Source organism: Strix uralensis, chromosome 25 (genome assembly GCF_047716275.1).
Source record: "Strix uralensis isolate ZFMK-TIS-50842 chromosome 25, bStrUra1, whole genome shotgun sequence".
NCBI lineage: Eukaryota > Metazoa > Chordata > Aves > Strigiformes > Strigidae > Strix > Strix uralensis.
In genome coordinates, this window is record NC_133996.1 from 8,721,734 (window position 1) to 8,738,764 (window position 17,031).

General features: G+C 41.6%; 1 protein-coding gene across 2 annotated transcripts; it reads right to left on the reverse strand.

Moving 5' to 3' along the window:
• Positions 1–1,007: 1,007 nt before the first annotated feature.
• Positions 1,008–16,216, reverse strand: RRAGC (Ras related GTP binding C). 2 transcript variants are annotated; one of them, XR_012632197.1, is made up of 8 exons: positions 14,794–16,216; positions 9,147–9,350; positions 8,230–8,429; positions 7,274–7,388; positions 5,598–5,740; positions 4,065–4,213; positions 2,797–3,031; positions 1,008–1,640 (listed from the first exon to the last, which is right to left on the reverse strand). XR_012632197.1 is itself a non-coding variant. In XM_074894152.1 (7 exons), exons 1-7 carry the CDS (start codon positions 15,577–15,579, stop codon positions 2,880–2,882), a joined length of 1,749 nt encoding a protein of 582 aa, XP_074750253.1. In that variant the 5' UTR covers positions 15,580–16,216; the 3' UTR covers positions 1,008–2,879. The 2 variants fall into 2 exon arrangements, 1 of the variants encoding a protein (XP_074750253.1); XM_074894152.1 differs by having other exon boundaries at positions 1,008–3,031.
• Between the last annotated feature and the right edge of the window lie 815 nt (positions 16,217–17,031).

Below are 17,031 nucleotides of genomic sequence, written 5' to 3' on the forward strand. Positions count from 1 at the left end.
TTTAAATCTTTAGGACAGCAGAATCCCACCATCTTTTATTACTCTGCCCCCTCTTCCCGGGCTTGGCCTTTAGATTTTATTCCTTCTCCCTGCAGGCCAGTCTTTTTCTCCTTAGAAGCACACATCCCAAGTTATTTGCAAAAAAGACTGCAGAGCATCTGTGCCACTACAGGTTCAGAGGAAAAAAAAAGTAAAAGGCAGAAAGGTGGAGCACTAGTTGATGGTCATGTTTGCAGTTTCAGTCCTTCTGTTGGAGAGACTGTGATGTGGCCTTTCCTTATCTCTTAACAGCATCTCTCCCTACAGCAGGTCAGCACAGGAAGGGGACACAGGTCGCCACACAAGGGAGAAAATAAAGCATAATTCCTATCCTTCCAGCTCCCTCCCTGGCAGCATAAAGATTTGCGAAGAAACCAAAAACTGCTTTGCTAAACCAGCTACAGGTTAAGTAACACTCTACCTGAAGAGCAGCATGTGACTTACATTAATTAATGTTAGGAAGAACATTAACCCTAGTGTTAGTAAACTAAAGAAATAACGTGCTTCTTACTAGAGACAAATTTAACTTTTAAAGCTAATGTTGTGCAGGTAATAGTGAAAATAATCAGTATTCTGTTCTGAGATGCTACCGTTAACCTTTAGTAAATGCAACCATTCAGGAATACGGTAATGCTGACAAAAAAAACCCCCACCACAACACACACACCAGAAGGTAGAATTTCAGAATGCAGCATTAATGCTCACCCTTAATGAAGAGAACAAGTCACTTCATTGTTTATATGCCTTTAAAGTCTAAAGTCACCTGAAAATTGAGTATTCAGTTTGGAGTCAGTTTTTAATTGAGAGGAAAGCTAACGCTGACTAAAATTTCTAAAGCCTCACATGGGAAGGTAGTATTTATCTTTTTTAAAAAATACTGTGACGATAACGACTTCTTAAAATTTGCTTAACGATATAGGCCTTTATAGACTTTTGTTAAAGTGTCTCACCCTCCAACAGAGACAGTGTTACAGTTTGACAGTTTTTCATTTTATTAGCACAAAATCATGTAGAGAGTGAAGACAGAGAGGAACATACACATGTACTCATAACATGGAAAACTCACTGCACAAATGGGAATGATTTCTTCCTTCCTATGAGCTTGCCAATTATTTCCTCACCTTGAGTACCAGAACACTGTTGTGATAGAGCTTGCAAGGTACAAAACCCAATCTTACAAGCCCACAGTGCTTGCTTAAAAGAAATAATCTGCAGTTCCATTACCAAAAAGGGGCTCAGCCTAGGTTCAGAACTACAACTGCTATTAAGAGAACTGAACTAGAGCACTTGAATTCCCAAGTCTCCTGCTGACTGTGGTAACTTTTGGAGCAGAACCTTTATGTATTTAGTATCATACAACATCTTTAGAGCAAAGGAAAAACATTTACACAGTATGTGCATACACCCTAGTGTTAATGCATGTATATTCGTTTTTACATAGTTCAGTGAAAATCCATTCTATAAGCACAGAAGCAATCCCATGGTTATTTCTTACCACATAAATACATCAGTTGCAGAGATCGCTTACAGTTACAGATCTTCCTGCAGAAACTTCTATAGTGGCACTTGTATAGTCAGTTGGTCCAGTGGCTTCGCAACACCTATACACACATAGGGACAGGTAAAAAGAGGCAAGGTCTTTATGGGCCAGTAGCTGAGCTTACTGCATAGCAAGGCTGATGTACAGTATGACATCTGCAGTAATAACACCAATAAATTAGAATAAAACAATTCAGATATACTTCCCATAGTATGAAAGCCAGCATTCACAAAATCACAAAACATACTATTCAGATTGCATGGCGACAAACAAGGTGTTTGCCACAGTACAGAATCAACGCACTTTCAATGTCCAGTATTATTAGCAGGTTGTGGCACACTGATATTTAAGTGCCATGCACGGGTAACGCCCTCAGACATTTTCCTAGGAATTGCCTTGATTATCAGTCAGAGGGGAGAGAGAAATCCACCATCAAAAGTCAGTAACTTTGTAATTTCTTCACTTGGGAATAGCTGAAAGTGGTTGCTTCATTCCGACAGATGGCAGACATTTCAGTTTAGTTAGCCATGCAGTTGTTTTGTGAATAGGATTAATCACACAGATTTATGACATCCATGTTTTTGCAAAAGAGAGCAGGTAGTTTATTTCTGGTTTTAATACTTCCCTTCCATCAAGGGGGCATACCAAGAAGCATGGTCTGAAAGCAAAGTATCACTATCTCTTAAAATGAAGCTCCAGGTCAGCTCTCCAAACAAACAGAATCACTAGAACAGAGCCCTGCCTTGCACCCACTTAACAAGTACTGAATTCACGAGCACACCGGCAAGAGCAAGAACTACTTTATGGAATGATTTGTGAGACCAGCCTCACCAAACAAAAAGCCTGAGTTTCACAAGCCTAAACAATAACACCACCTTTTTTTTTTTTTTTTTTTTAAATGAGAAAAGGGTAAACCGAAGCAAAAGTGGATATTCTACAGATTAAAAAAAAAAAAAAGTTGAGCAAGTGACTATTCAGTGTTTCACACAAAACTCAACTCAATCGTTTTTAAGTTTTGACCGGGCCATCAGTCAGAAACAGACTGTTAAAATAGGACTCCAAACTGAAAAACCACTGCATTTGCAATAAAGCTGGTTTCAAACCGGCATTTCTAACTCCACTGGCCTCAAAGTATTTTTACAGTAGTTTCAGTTGTCCAACATGAGTTACAAGCTGCTGTTCCACAGTTAGCGCCACTCTTCTCCTGTGAAACATACTTCAGGCTTTCAGGCTACTCTTCTCTTGTTCCACAAAACTCTGGAGTGAAGAGCTGACAAGTCTGTCCATCTTTTGTTTTCCTCTAGACTGCATTCCTAGGTGTGCCATTGTGAGTCACTGCTTTCATATTTGAGACGCTTGATTGATGGTTGCAGATTCTGTGGGATGCAACACCTACTTCAAAGACTTCATGAATGGCTTTGCGGAAGCAATGAAAATTGTAATCTATCAGACCTGTCAAGAAGGAGGGGAAGGGGAGAGGAAAAACTGTGCTCAGCTTGGCAGATTTATGTAATCAACAGAGCTTCAAAATTAATATAAAATGTTTCATTTTACCAACAGCTATTTTGCTACTTATTTTAGTATGAATTTGGATTCAGAAGATTTAACAGCGTTTTACTGATGGCAGTATTTATTTAGACTGTCTCAGTTTTTAGAAAGAAAAGGTACTCACTTGGAATGCAAAGTGTATATTCATAATTAAAGAGCAGGTGAGGGAACAAACACAAGACTATCCCCCAAAATCATGCTAGTACAGCACGACCATCACTTGAACGTTATCTTGCACTTTGTGTCATTGATATATATCCTAACTGCAGTGAGAAAAACTTTGAGATCAAATACAGTACAGTTATTAAAAGAACCCATCTGCTTTTTCTCTTTTTAAAATGCCAAGGTAAGTCACCGTTAAGTGAAATACTTTGAAATTAGGGCCTACACTCTCATTTCTACCCCATAACGTAGGCAAGACCATTCCTACCATCACCTCCTAGAGGTCCAAGCAACTATATAGCTGGCTAGACCTGCAATATATTAAACACTTTGTTCTAAGTTCCTATCACATAGTGCACTAGCCTACCACTGCTGATTTCTTTAGTCATACGCTAATTACATCAGTGAGACATGAGATAAACAATATGGCTATTCCCAAGACAGCAGCTGTCAAGCAGAACATAGTAAGCATTACTCCATTCTACTGATTCCACTATAGCAGATGGTAGTGACACAGGCCACATTAGCTACACAAGTCATTTGAGCAGGAGGACACCAATTAAAATGATGATTCACAAGAATAAAAGTAAAACCTTTTCATACCTATCTCTAGGAAGGGAGAAAATTCCTCCCAGAAGAAATTAAACAAATTTAGTTACACAAAATTCAAGGTGACTTGTTTTAGTTAATATTTTATATTTGATATACAGTATTAATATTTTATAGTTGATTAAAAACATAAGATAAAAGCCATTCAATGGGGGGAAGTCCTTACCTTTGCGCTCAAAACTCTCTTCTCTAAGAATGCAAACTAATGCCAAAAACTTTGTTACTTCCTTTAAGTACAGGACCGTTGTGTTATTGAGCTTGATAATTGCCATTGATTCTTTATCATAAGCACTTCCAGTGCCATCTTCCTTTAACCTAAGAAAGAATGTGTTAACGCAACACATAATCTAGTAGGCATGCATATGTAACTTCAAGACAAATACCTGTTAAATACAGTTAGAAGAATATTACTCAAGGTAAGCAAGTGAAGAACCTGCAATGCAGGTGTTAATACTATCCAAAGTAAGACATTATCACACCTTGAGTTTCTCAGGAAAGCTAGACCTAAAGAGAGTAGAGGCCTTCACTAGATACTCTTTTAGATGAGCAGTTAAGAGCAAGTGATCGGCATGGATTCTTTTGATATCAAACTAAGAGCTGTAGCTGTTTAGTCAATACTGTTTTCAGCTTACAGCTGAGCACTCTTAATGAAGGTGGTATAGTACATTAGTTATAGCACAGTTTACCTTCAAACCGAAGAGTCACTGCTACTCACTGCCTCACTGACTTTACAGTGCCACAGTAAGGTATCAAGTGATTGGTTTGAAGATTCTAATGCAGGACTCCTACGTAGAAACGTCAGTGGAGTGACGCCTCAGTGAAATTACTTTTGGTAAATTAATGCAAAGGCTTCCTTAGGGAGGCTGGAGTGGGCATGGGAGGGGGAGGGCAACAGGGAGCAGGACAGTTTTTGGTTTTAAGCTAAACCAGCCCACAATGACAAGAAAAGATTAGAATGCTGCTTTCTATCTGCAAGTTATTAGTGTTAGTTAAATTACTGCAGAAGCAAAAGATGTATTGCAAGCTACTTCTAAGCACTCACTCCTGAAAAAAAACCCCAAAACAAAGAATTACACAACCCTGGGTTGACCCATCAGGAGACAAACCATTAAGCGTTGTGGTATTTCTTGGCAGCACTGTATTTTCCAGGCTACAACCACAGTTCTAAAATAAGTTACCGCTTCTCCAGAGCCACTTCAAAAATCAATTGAGAAGTATAATTCAACCGTAAATTGTGAGAAACAAGCACTATATATGCATCCCTTAGAGAAAGTCAGCAAGAGTCAAGCTGACCTCGCAAATGCTGTTCTGTTCAGAGAGCAACAAGTCTCAAAGCAATATGACTGCAAGTTACACTTCGAAGCTATGGCATGCTATCAACTCCAATTATTTGCCTATAATTAACATAGTTGTGCCCACCATGCCAAATGAGACACAGCAGTATTCATATTTTACATGAAACAATTGACTTTTACAAATGTCAGATGGCTGTCTAAGGCCATGAGTGGAGGGAAACCAACAGTACGAATGCTCGATCCAGCTGCCAAATCATTTGGATTTATTCTACTTACAGAACCAATGGGCTTTACAGACCAATCGACAGCGTCTTGCTGGATGACAAAGCCAGCACCACTTGCACAGTTTGAAACCTATTCTACAACTTTTAAGGACTTTTTTCCTAAGAGTATTCATCACTTACCCATATATACAGGAAACATCTATCACTACATCAATCATGTCACAGCACAACTCATATGACTGCATGTCCACAGGGGAACTGTCTGTTGCGATGTAGATTTTGCTGACTACATCGAAGAGAAAAGCTTTTTCAATGCCTGAATTCTTCAGAAAGAGAAAGAATCTGCATGAATTTTTAAAATAACTGCATTTTAAAAATCTCAAGTAGAATTCATACACTTTCACATTCTTAATAGCAGGAAATGCTTTAAAGCTTTAAACATAACCAATTTAGAGGCTTAAGACAGAATCAAGATTGAGAGCATATAGTTTATAAATACAATACTCTTATTGCCATAGTACCTATCAATATAACCTTCCAGTTGACAAAAATAAAGCTGGGGACTGGGTTAGAATTCTTTTTAGTTTATTATTTACCAGATGATAATTAAGGTTACATTTTACTATGCATCCAGAAGTTAAATTCAGCAGTTTTCCTCTTCTGTGGTTCTATTAACTCTAGAAGAGCCAACTCATTCACATCCACCAGACGGACCAGGCTCAGAGACAAATTACTTCATAGCGGTGTGCTGACACTTATATTTTATGCTTGTAGAATCTTGGCAGTTCAGTTTCTGCGTGAGGCAGTTGCCGCGTACTTTAACATACAGAGCAAATAAAGTCAAACTTCTAAACTTACGACTCCATGAAGAGTATCACATTACGGCAGTTATGGGTATGGAAAAGCACCGAGCCAGTTGTACCATCCCATTTTTAACTGAGCACTTTGGCAAAGTGCACATGCTCACACTAAGTTCAGAAGCTTTCTGCAGTTAGCCAAGTTACCACATACACGCTATGGATTTCTGGCAAAGCTTAATTTCTATTTATGCACCAGAAGCCCTCCGTATTGCTGCTTCTTAGATTGTCTGAATAGCCAAAGTCCTGAGAACATCCAGACGATCCTTTTGGCATCAGGGCCATGCTCCATACCCTCATGGCACTGAGCAGGGTGAGCATTAATGTGCCCTTTATCCATCGGGCCAGGTTATTACAGACAGCCCTCTACCAACACAGGAAACAAGCATTATACAGTAGCATGGGGTGACGACGTCTGACCTGCACAGGTCCTCTCAATCACACCTGGGTTTTTGCTATGTTGCCCACATGCCTGCAACAGCCTCACAGACAGTTTAAATGATACAGGCTTCTTCAGCCTTGTCTCTAGGGTGATATTTTGATTTAAACTATACAGCAGCAAATTTCTGTGACACAAATTCTATAAGAAATGCACACACTAAAAGAATAAGGGCAAAAGTCTCACAGGCCACATGAAATAGATAGTTTAGTTCAAGGACAAGTTCACATTATGAAAAAAGTCTCTTGCCAGTACAGCTACATTTACTAAGTGCCTTAGCAGACTAATCATTATTGTGCTGGCAGAAGACTTCCATATCAACAGTTATAACCAGCCAAACTATCCTTTGGCAGTATTTAGTGAAACCCACACAAAGCACACACCAGTACAATTCAGCTGTGGTAAAGAGTTTCTAATGCAGATAAGCAGGCCAGCAGAGTACACCAACATGAGTGCCACCCAAACCTTCCATGGGCACAGCTAGCTAGCGCTCCTTAGCAGAAAGACTTGCTTTACCATTACATGTATTTCACTCAAAGTTCCGTCAGATTAACACTTACTGATATAAAGATATTTAGTAGATTTTCCAGTGTTGGCAGTTGTGGAATGAGCTTCTGTACCACTTTACTGAAGGCTTCAAATATCGAATGGTCATAGATACTGGTCAAATAAAAGCTGAGATGAGGAGGGAGGGAAAAGGAAGAAAAAAGGACAAAGATTCAAGAGTATTTCAGGATTGTAATAGAAATGTTAAAGCTATGTTTCCTGACATTCAGGCCTGATGATTTAACTGGGATGCCTTTATCACAAATATACCTGGCCACTGCACCAAGAACCTAATTTCTGAGTTACTAGAGTAAACATGAAACAGACTTCGACCGTCCCCAGGAGATGGGAGAACAGAGAGAAAAATTTGAACATGCTTTCACAACCCACTTAGCCTACAGAGTGCTTATCACAAAGGCGTTAAATGCTCAACTAGGTTTCTTCAAGTCTCATTCCTGGCCTTCCACTTTGTTCACACTAACACCAAGAGATACTGGCAATACTTCAAGCTCCATGTGAATCAAAATAGCAGTAAAAACAGAGAAAAGATACAAGACACCTTAAAAGTGAGCCAAATATCAAGTAAGAGACTAAGCTTTTAAAACCAATCACACTGAAAAGTCAGTACTGGCCACGACTAGAAGGCAGGCAGCTTCCCCTGCCCCTCCAGGCCACACGTGCAAATTCAGCCTGTTATGCTTTATGAAAAGTATACAAAAGGACCTTGAATTATCAGTGGGTTTATGAATAAATCTGTTAATTGGAATCTGTAGCCTGCCTTATTTTAGTCAGCCTAACAGCCGAGGCTTGGCTGTAAATTCAGCCGCGTATTTTACAACAAGCATTTGTGCAGTATTAAGAAACTAACAAGGCCTTGCTCAGGTCAATCCACTATTACATCTAAAAGCCATTAGTCAGCATGCATATATCAGCAACAGTAGAATCACATACGCCAGAATCTTTTACTCACCTAAGGTGAAGTTTCTCAAGCCCAGCATCCGTAAGGTCATCATTAGCTCTCTGATGAATATCCCTCTGAGTTTCTATTTTGTGGTCATCTGATAAACCATCAACTTTATGAATAAAAACTTCAAAGTTCATTTCTGGGTTGACCTTGTAGGCTTTTGAAACTGTAATGTGGAGTCTTGTTAAAGCTTCCATGTAGTCATCCTGTAAATCAGTTTTGGCAGGAGTGAATGACAAGGCTTTATCTCCGATAACTATTCCATTGTGCACAAGGACAAAATATTTCAGTGCAAGAACTTCACTTCTGTAACTAAATAGAAGTATGGGAGAAGAAAATACCTTGGAGTGTCAGAAATCCAAGTAGCTTAGAATGTTATTTAATTAAGTTGCATTAGCTATACAAGGCTTAGCTACACAAAACTAGGCTTCAGAGGAAAAGGCAGGTTACACTTCAACTCCAACAAAAGGTGTCAGTGATCTCCGAGACAGTCCTAACAACCTGGTAATCTCCCACAGTGTGATTCCTAAGTTCCTCAGAAGCTACCAGATACCCAATAGTACCAGAACTTGAAACCGAGGTCAGAAGTGTGCTGTTATTAAATGAACTCCATAGCAGTCAACAGCAAAGGGAAGGGATAATTCAAATCACCTAGCACTTCAGGTTCTCACTATTACTGTAGAAAAGGCAGGTTCAGAGTACTTGCCCCTTTCCACTCTCTCCACTGGGAGCATATGTTCCAGTCACTTCACAAAATTAAAAACCAGACACCGGCAGTTAGATTGGCAACGCATCCTTTCATATGTAACAGATGTTTTACGAAGTTACCTAAAAATATTAATTATTAGCTTCTCCTTGATCGTTCCTCTCACACAGAAAGCAAAAAGAAAACTGCCTTGTGATTCTTAGTGATTTGTATTTACCTGGGCATCAATAACATATATTAGAGCACCTGTTCCTCTGAAGATCATCTCATAATCAAATGTTGGATCAAAAAAGTCCATCTGTCCAGGAAAATCCCATATTTGAAAATTCACAAATGAACTGTTGGAAATATCGTCTTTGTATATCTTGTTGGTACTCTCCAAGAACAGAGTCTCATTGGGAGACATCTTGTGAAACACCACCTATTAAGAGAACACAAATAATAGTCTCAACTTTATCTTATTAAAAGAGATTGGTCAAAGTTCTGCAACCTGAATCTTACAAATAGGTTTACCCATTCTGAAGTGTACAGTTTCATTTTGGTAAATGGACAGCTTCCTGCATCAGCTAAGGAAATAACCTACCCTCAACCCGAACCAAGCAACCAAATACAGTTAAAGATTTTTGCAAGTCTAAATAACACCACTGCCTAAAGACAGAGACATCCCAGTTACTCCTTCTTCCTTGCAAGTCTAACAGTCTTTTCAAATTCCGCTATATTAGCCAATTCAGATCCGGTATATAGAGCCACCGCACCAATTAAGCAACTGTGAGCTTCTAAGAACTGTTCCTTTCCAGTCTTAGAAATTCCTAAAGGAAATTTTGCTTTTAGTCTGGTGTCAAGTGTTATAACATAATATAATCAGACTGTTCCTGAACTACAATAAAAGTGTACAAAAATAACATCTCAGTTTTAGAGACCCAAATAACCAGGTAGTTTGCCATCTATTAACAACTGAATTATGTTTGCTGACCCTCTCCTTTCAAGTACCCTAAAGAAATTATGAGAGCTTTCACACTAGTTGGTAAACAGTTTAGCTGCAGTGATGAAAAACATACTCATTGCTAGCACTCAGAAAGCCCCACTGGGATTCTAGCCCTTCCCTGAACAAATAGAACTAGCCTGTAGCCCCACAGCAAAGCAGCCTGTGGCAAAAGCAGTCAGCTTCAACAGCAAACACCGCGCTAAAGCAACTCGCGAATATATTACAAAAGTTACTACAAACTTGGTGGTCAAAAGCTAGGCCTGCAGAAAGAAAGATGTTTCCTATATAGCATTCGGTAATTTTTTTTTAAAAAATGGTTCACACAGTTACAGAAGTCATCCATTAAAGAGACCTAGTGCAACAATCTCTGTCAAAAAAAAACCGCAAGAGAGACAACTCCACGCTCAGTGTAATTAATGGATTGTTTAGTGGGGTTCAAAGTAGTACATCAGTCTAGATTTTTAAGACCAAGGGGAAAAAAAAAAATCAGCTCCTTGAGGCAAACGTTTAGGGAAGCGTGGATCTAAATGAGCTTTTAAACAGCAGGACATTTTTATGGAAAACTAAGAACAGTTCTAGGTACTAGCGGCTATAGTGCAAGGACTATAAATTCCTCTGGGTTTACAGCACAGTTTTAAAGCATTCCGAAATCAACGTTCCTTCTTTGGAAATCATCGTCTCCCACAGGGAGCAGGACAGAATTAGTGAATCCAGTTTAAAGCAGATGAGTCCCTGAGAAGCAATGCCATCATCCCCCTTCCCCCTCCTTCACAAAGCAGTGCATTTCATCAGATTGATGTTCCCCATGGTTTTTACACTAATAGGGGAACCAGAACACAGTTTTGATCAAATTCCATTTCTATCGCCTAGCATCTACCCCTGCTCTTACGCGCTTTACACAGCTTCAGTAAAGCAAATAAAAAGGCAGTGGAAGCATCTGATTGGAAGCAAGCAGCTAACACTGATGCCAAGCAATTTTGACTAACCATACGCAGGCAGAGCAAAGATAGTAAAATTCTAAGAATCTGCTGAGTTTCCTCGCTATGGCTTTTATCATTCCCAAGTGTTCCTGTTACACCTTCAACATCCAATGGTCTCACCAACTTCCTGGCAGACTTCCTGCTCTGACTGTATTTTAAGAACTTTTCACTGTCAGCCTGAGCACTCTTAGCAGTGTACTCTTTCTTTTATCCCTCTGAATTTCTCATTCACATGTGCCCTCCCGCAATCTACAAGTTTTCAGGATATTTTTTATTTGGTGACACGTCAACCTTTTCTCTACACTAACTTCTCTACAGCAGCACTTGGCTTTATTTTTGAATTGCAGCAGTTAAGCTGCACTCCTGATGCAGTATTTCTGAACCGCCTCCATGTTTTTGGACTGCCCCTTTCTTTGGTGTTTTTTTCAAAACTCACAATTTTTTCCTTAATTTTCAAGTAGCTACCCTTCCTTGAAGTGAGCAGAATTTGGCCGACACATTCATTCCGACTACCTTAAACTTTGAATGGATGAATGGACTCCCCAGAGAAGCATGTGTCTGTGTTTTGGGTTTTTTTTTGGTTTTGTGGGTTTTTGTTTTGTTTTTCTTGTTGTTGTTTTTTGGGGTTTTTTTACAAATCAGAGAACAGCCATATTTGGAATTTCACTTCCAGCTGAAATGCTGGCCCAATCCATACAAACAAAAATTTCCCAGACCACCAAACATTAATCCTATACATAAAGTGACAAGCATGACTTCCACAACACCCCTACTGCAAGAGTTTAGGACCAAATCTAATCTGCCACTGCAAGACACCTTATCAGGTACATTGTAGCAACACCTATAAACTGCAAGAAGAATATCTAACACAGGAATTGCAAGTTTCTGAGAAAGTAACAAATCTAGGATAGTTTCCTTTTTTTTGACACTTTGTCTGGAAACAGTAGTAACTGGTTTGTATCTGAGAAATCTACATCCTTTTCCTCAGAAGGAAAACAACCACCAAAACTAGAACTTCTCTAAGAACCTTCACAGTGCAAGTAACCCGAAGGGAAGAACCCTTCACTGGGAGCGGTCCCAAGCCACCACAACACATGCCTCGATGAAGTCTGTACAGCCAAAGCAGGCAATTTGCCCTTCATAAACAACCAGTCTCCCCACTGCAGCAGAGGATCATTCTGCACATAAAAATAGGCACCTTTACCTATAAGTCCATATGCAGAATGGGTTTTCAAACTCCATTTTTTTTTCCAGTCATGGTAAACCCCTTTTTTTCTTGAGGTAAAATTAGACTATTTCTAGTGCCCTGATGTCCAGAAAGGAATTTGCACGGGCAGATGGAAGGAGGTCCCTGAAAAGAGAGAGAAAAGGTACGGTATTGCAAGATGGTGTTGAGAATCTACCAGTTGGAAGCAAACAGCTGCTTCACAGGTAACAACAAAAAACAACTTCCAAAGGATTCCCTAACAGCAGTAAGACATACTTTTGTCATTTTCATGCTTTCCAGAATCCTTGCTTTAATTTTCTGGATTTCTTAAGATGGCATAATGAATGAGATGGTCTCAGAAGTAGCAGTTGTCTTTTTTTTCCAGAGGAGAGATTTAAGGGGGTGGGGGGGTGTGAAAAAGGAAGACAAGACAGACAAAGTTTCTTAAAGAAATTCACTAGTTATTAGGAGCCCTACATTACATCTTGTGGTAAAATTTTCTACAAGAGCTTACTGCAGAAGCATGACAGACAGCTAGTTCTGACTCCCTACTACCCCAATTCAATTCATTTAACACTTTTAAAGAAAGATGGGTATAACCGAAAAGTTTACAGCAGCTCCAAACAAGCTGCTGCTTCAGGTTCTACCACACACACAAACTCCTCTCCCAATAATAGATTTATGCTAATCTTATGAAGGCAGAGCAGCAAGTCTGATGACCATGAAAAAAAAAAAAAAAAACAACCACAACAAAACAACACACCCAAAAAAGGACACACACACCCCCAAAAACCCCCAAATCAGGTACAGTTTGAAGTTTTTCCAGGTTCCTATTACGTAAAGACAGTACAGTAAGTCCAGTTATGCAAGTCATAAGTCTACACAAAAATTTGTTTTATAAACTGAAGCAATCGTCACATTCCCAAAATCTTCTAACCTCAATTTGTTACTGAACATTTACGGGTTATATCAGCATGGAAAATCCAACTGACCAAAGGAAAAAGAGAGTTCCTTCCCAGCACCATAATTTTTTCTTTTGTGAGAGGCTTCCTGTTAACATTACTCTCAGTAGAAGGCTGGAATGGTTTAATAATTCATGTTTCTCACACAAATTTCTAGATTTCTAGAGAAACTTCTTGATACTACAAGAATGTCTCAAATTATTGCCACACTTAGTTCGCTCAGGCAGCAGCACCATGAACTCCTAGGTAACAGAACTACAGCTTCTAATTCTCAAGCCAGATTGACAACCAATCAGCAAAAGATAAATTTTATATCCTCTTATTGCATGCTCAACATCACACTGTTCCCTTCCTGTACAACTACCTGAATTGGTCCTCAGAGAACCGGTGCTACCAAACTTGGTCATAAAAAAACCCCCAAAAGTCCAAAAGCTACATCTATAAAGTGACTTCTAAAGTCTTAAAATCTAGCTGCAATTTGGAGTTACTGTCTTCCTCTAGCTTTTACGGTTCACTTTTTTCAGCCGTGGATAATACAGTAAGATCTCTAACGAGAGTCTACAATGAGTGCCGTTCACATGACTAAAGACTTACTTTCAGTGCAATCACTGCATTTGCACATCCAGTGGGGGCAATAGGCCTAAATAATGGGGAGTAACTGGAAAGACTGAAAAGCAATGACAGCCCAGTCTGCCACTGTATTTTGGAATAGCACAATGGAAAAAATTTCTAACAGATACGGTACCTTTCGCAAACCTTGTCTAAAGAAAGGCAAGCCTACAGCAAAAGACAGGAGTCTCCTGACTACAGTTTAGAACCCATTGGTCTAGTACAGTCAATGGATTACCAAGTAGTCTGCATAAGATGGTCAAAAGAAGCAACTCATACCTGCTATACTACAATGCCCAAAAAAGGCTTCTCTGCATAAAACCTTTACAGAAATCTCTGAAGGATTCCACACTTGCATTTGAAGAAAGTTTGAGGTCCTTAAGTCCAGAGCTTGAGAACCACTGCATTTCACTAGTAATGCCTTCCCATAAAAATATCACTTCGTAATAGGGACTGCAAATACAAAATTTGCACTGAGGAACAAGCATCATTATTAGTGCTGCTACACTTCTCTTGAACTACATGGCAAACGAAAAAGGTCAGTTTTGTCTTATTTTTATTAAGACACACTAGCAACTTCACAAAGCTACCACCAAACCTAGGGCACCAAAAGGGTTTGATTTCCTCCTCGATCAGTGACTCCAGTTCACTCCGTCTATCGTACTAAAGGAAACCAGAAGCTGCCTTTCTACTCATACAGAAGCTGAAGTCTCTTTCAACGGATCAAAAGGCAGAATAACAGCTTAAGTCTTCTTCCAACCAGAAGCGCTAGCTAAAGACCACACACCTGTACCGCTCACCGTGCTTTCACATCCGTAAGAAAACACCTCATTATAAGATTCACACCAGTATCTTCGCGTTTTATTTTTGTGGCGTTAAAGTGAAGAACTACAAGGGCTACAATCTATGCTACACAACCTTCCTCTCTAAGGCAGATGACCGGAGTCCGTTCCGGGAAGTTAGCGTCTTTAAGCAGGAGCCTCCCTTCGTTCCAACTTCGCTACAAGCGCCCACATTAAAAAGCAGAAATTGCCTAAACAGTAACACAGAAAGGAGAAAAAGCTCGGCGCCAGAGAGGCAGCGCGGCAGGCGGGGGCGGGAAGCCGCCGGCTGCCCCTCACCTTCTGGATGGAGGACTTCCCGCTGCGCCGCAGCCCCATAAGCAGGATCCGCGGCTTGGAGTCCGCCCCGCCCGCGCCGCCGCCGGGCCCGCCCGCGCCGCCGCCGGGCCCGCCGGGCCCTTGGCCTCCCTCCAGCTCCGCCTCCTCCTCCTCCTCCCCGTAGCCGAAGTCCTTGGGGAACGAGTCCGCAGCCCCGAAGCTACCCCCCACCAACGCCGGCTCCTCAGCCGCGCCCGCCGCGCCCGCCGCGCCGAACTGCAGCGCCATGTCCGCCCGAGCCCGCCGCCCTCCAGCCACAGCGCCCGTCCCAGGGCCCCCTTCTGCTCGTGCAACCCAGCCCGACGCCGCACAGCCTTCCCCGGATTGGCTGACACCAAGCTCCGCAGAGCCGATTGGCTCAGGAGGGCAGCGAGGTAGGATGGCCCCGGTCAGACGACCTGCGTCACCTGACGGCGCCACCGCACGTGAGCGAGAGGGGCGGGGCGAGCGGCGGCCCAGTCGCGCGCGCAGGGCGGTACCGGCCGCCGTCGGGGCCGGGGGTGGAGGGAACCCGCCGCACTGCCGACGCACGGCACCCCCGCCCCGCGCGGGACGCACCGTCAGCACGGCGCCGCGTGCCCGGCCCCGGGCACCGCCCCTACGCGCGCGCTTCGGTTGCGGCGCAAACCTGAGTTTAAACCGAGGCCCGGGAGCCGCCGGTCGAGAGGCGATCACCCCGCCCCAGCGACCGACGAAGCAAGGTCCTTCGTGCTCGTCAGGCGGGCGTCGATTTTCGGCGGGCATCATTCGTACAAGCAAGCAGCTCGACTGAAGCTGTAGCCAACACTTGTTATTTTATTACAATCCCATTTTAAGGCTCAGCAGACCAAACTGTGTTCAGAGGGAAGAGAATACAGTTAGGAGAAGAGTGAGCGTGTATTACTGCCCTCACACCCGAGGTCTCGACCACGGCGTCCTTCCTGCCCTGTGACCCCCCCAGCTAAACACCTTCACCTGCTGCGGCTCCTTTTGCCAGACACGCCCCACAGCGCTCACTTCTGTCTTCCTCCCGTCACGGTGCTCGCAGCACACGCTCGGCTCTAGGATGCGTTCTCTACAACATTATCCTCTCCCTATTTCCACATGCTAAGCTTAATGCTAGGTATAGGTTTAACTTACAAGTGAGCTTTCTTCTCTCCTTGTTGCAGTGGGTAGGACATTTTTGTTGTTTGGGTTTTTTTTTTCCAGGGCTTTTTTTGTTTGCTTGTTTGAGGTGGGGGTTGTTTGTTGTTTTACAGATTTAATAAAAGTATTTTCCCCTCATTTACCTCTCTTCTCATATCTTTAGATCATTAATAGGTACAGTAGTAAGGTAAGCAACCATTACATTCATTAGCCCTTGATTTCAGTTTGTATATCTCCTTTAGCAAAAGTTCTGATCCATCCTACCACACCTGTAAGACAAAATGTGAAACCCATCCCAGAAACAAGGAAGTTAAATAGTTAATAGATCTAACACATAAGACAGCTACTGCACTTCACCTCCCCATCTCCCATTATTTTTCCTGTCATTAGTTGCCTTGAAAGTACTAGGTTTAGGATAGGAGACAAATGCAGCTCTTTAAAATGTATCCTTTTTTTTTTTTTTGGTAAAGGCCAACTTTGTTCTATGGCCCCTGTTTCCCTGAATTGGCTTCACAGTTCTTCTGAAATTCAGAGGCAAAATTACAAATCAAAGTCACACACACACCCTCTCTTGGATTTTCTGCCCTGCCTAGGTTTTATTTTCCCCGTTAGATGAATCAGAAAGAGGAACTCTCCAAGCTGTACTGTTACACAGGACATCCATTACAAGTAAGAATTTTGTATTCTGTACAGAACTGTCCAGGTAGTATCTGGATCAACTCTCCAAGACCCAGTTTCTGAGAAAAGACTGGAGACGCAAACTGCATGTAAATCAGTACACCTCATGCAAATTAAAAAGTGTAAGTTCAGTAGGTACTGCTTCTCCAACATTGTGTGATGTCCATCACTTGACGTACCTATATTCATTCCTTTTGTGCCCCTCTGGGTAGGCAGTTACCCTATCAGTGCAGAAGCCTAACCTCAGTGCCAACTTAGAACATACCTTGGAGGTCCTGCTTTAGCCTACATTTGGTCCACCTCTGTCATGTCACCCACTCCAGTTAAAAGAAAACCAAGACAGATCAGCAGCTTAACAGGACCATAGACCACAATGCAAAATCTACACAAAGTTGG

What these genes read in the sequence shown, in the direction of transcription:
- RRAGC (XM_074894152.1), bottom strand. Translation starts at nt 15,579, where the DNA reads ATGATGCCCGCCGAAAATCGACGCCCGCCTGACGAGCACGAAGGACCT. An exon ending in CTTGAGAAACTTCACCTTAG is followed by an intron (nt 7,389 to 8,229) that starts GTGAGTAAAAGA and finishes TCCTCATCTCAG; the next exon opens with CTTTTATTTGACCAGTATCT. An exon ending in AGAGAGTTTTGAGCGCAAAG is followed by an intron (nt 3,032 to 4,064) that starts GTAAGGACTTCC and finishes CCTTCTTGACAG; the next exon opens with GTCTGATAGATTACAATTTT.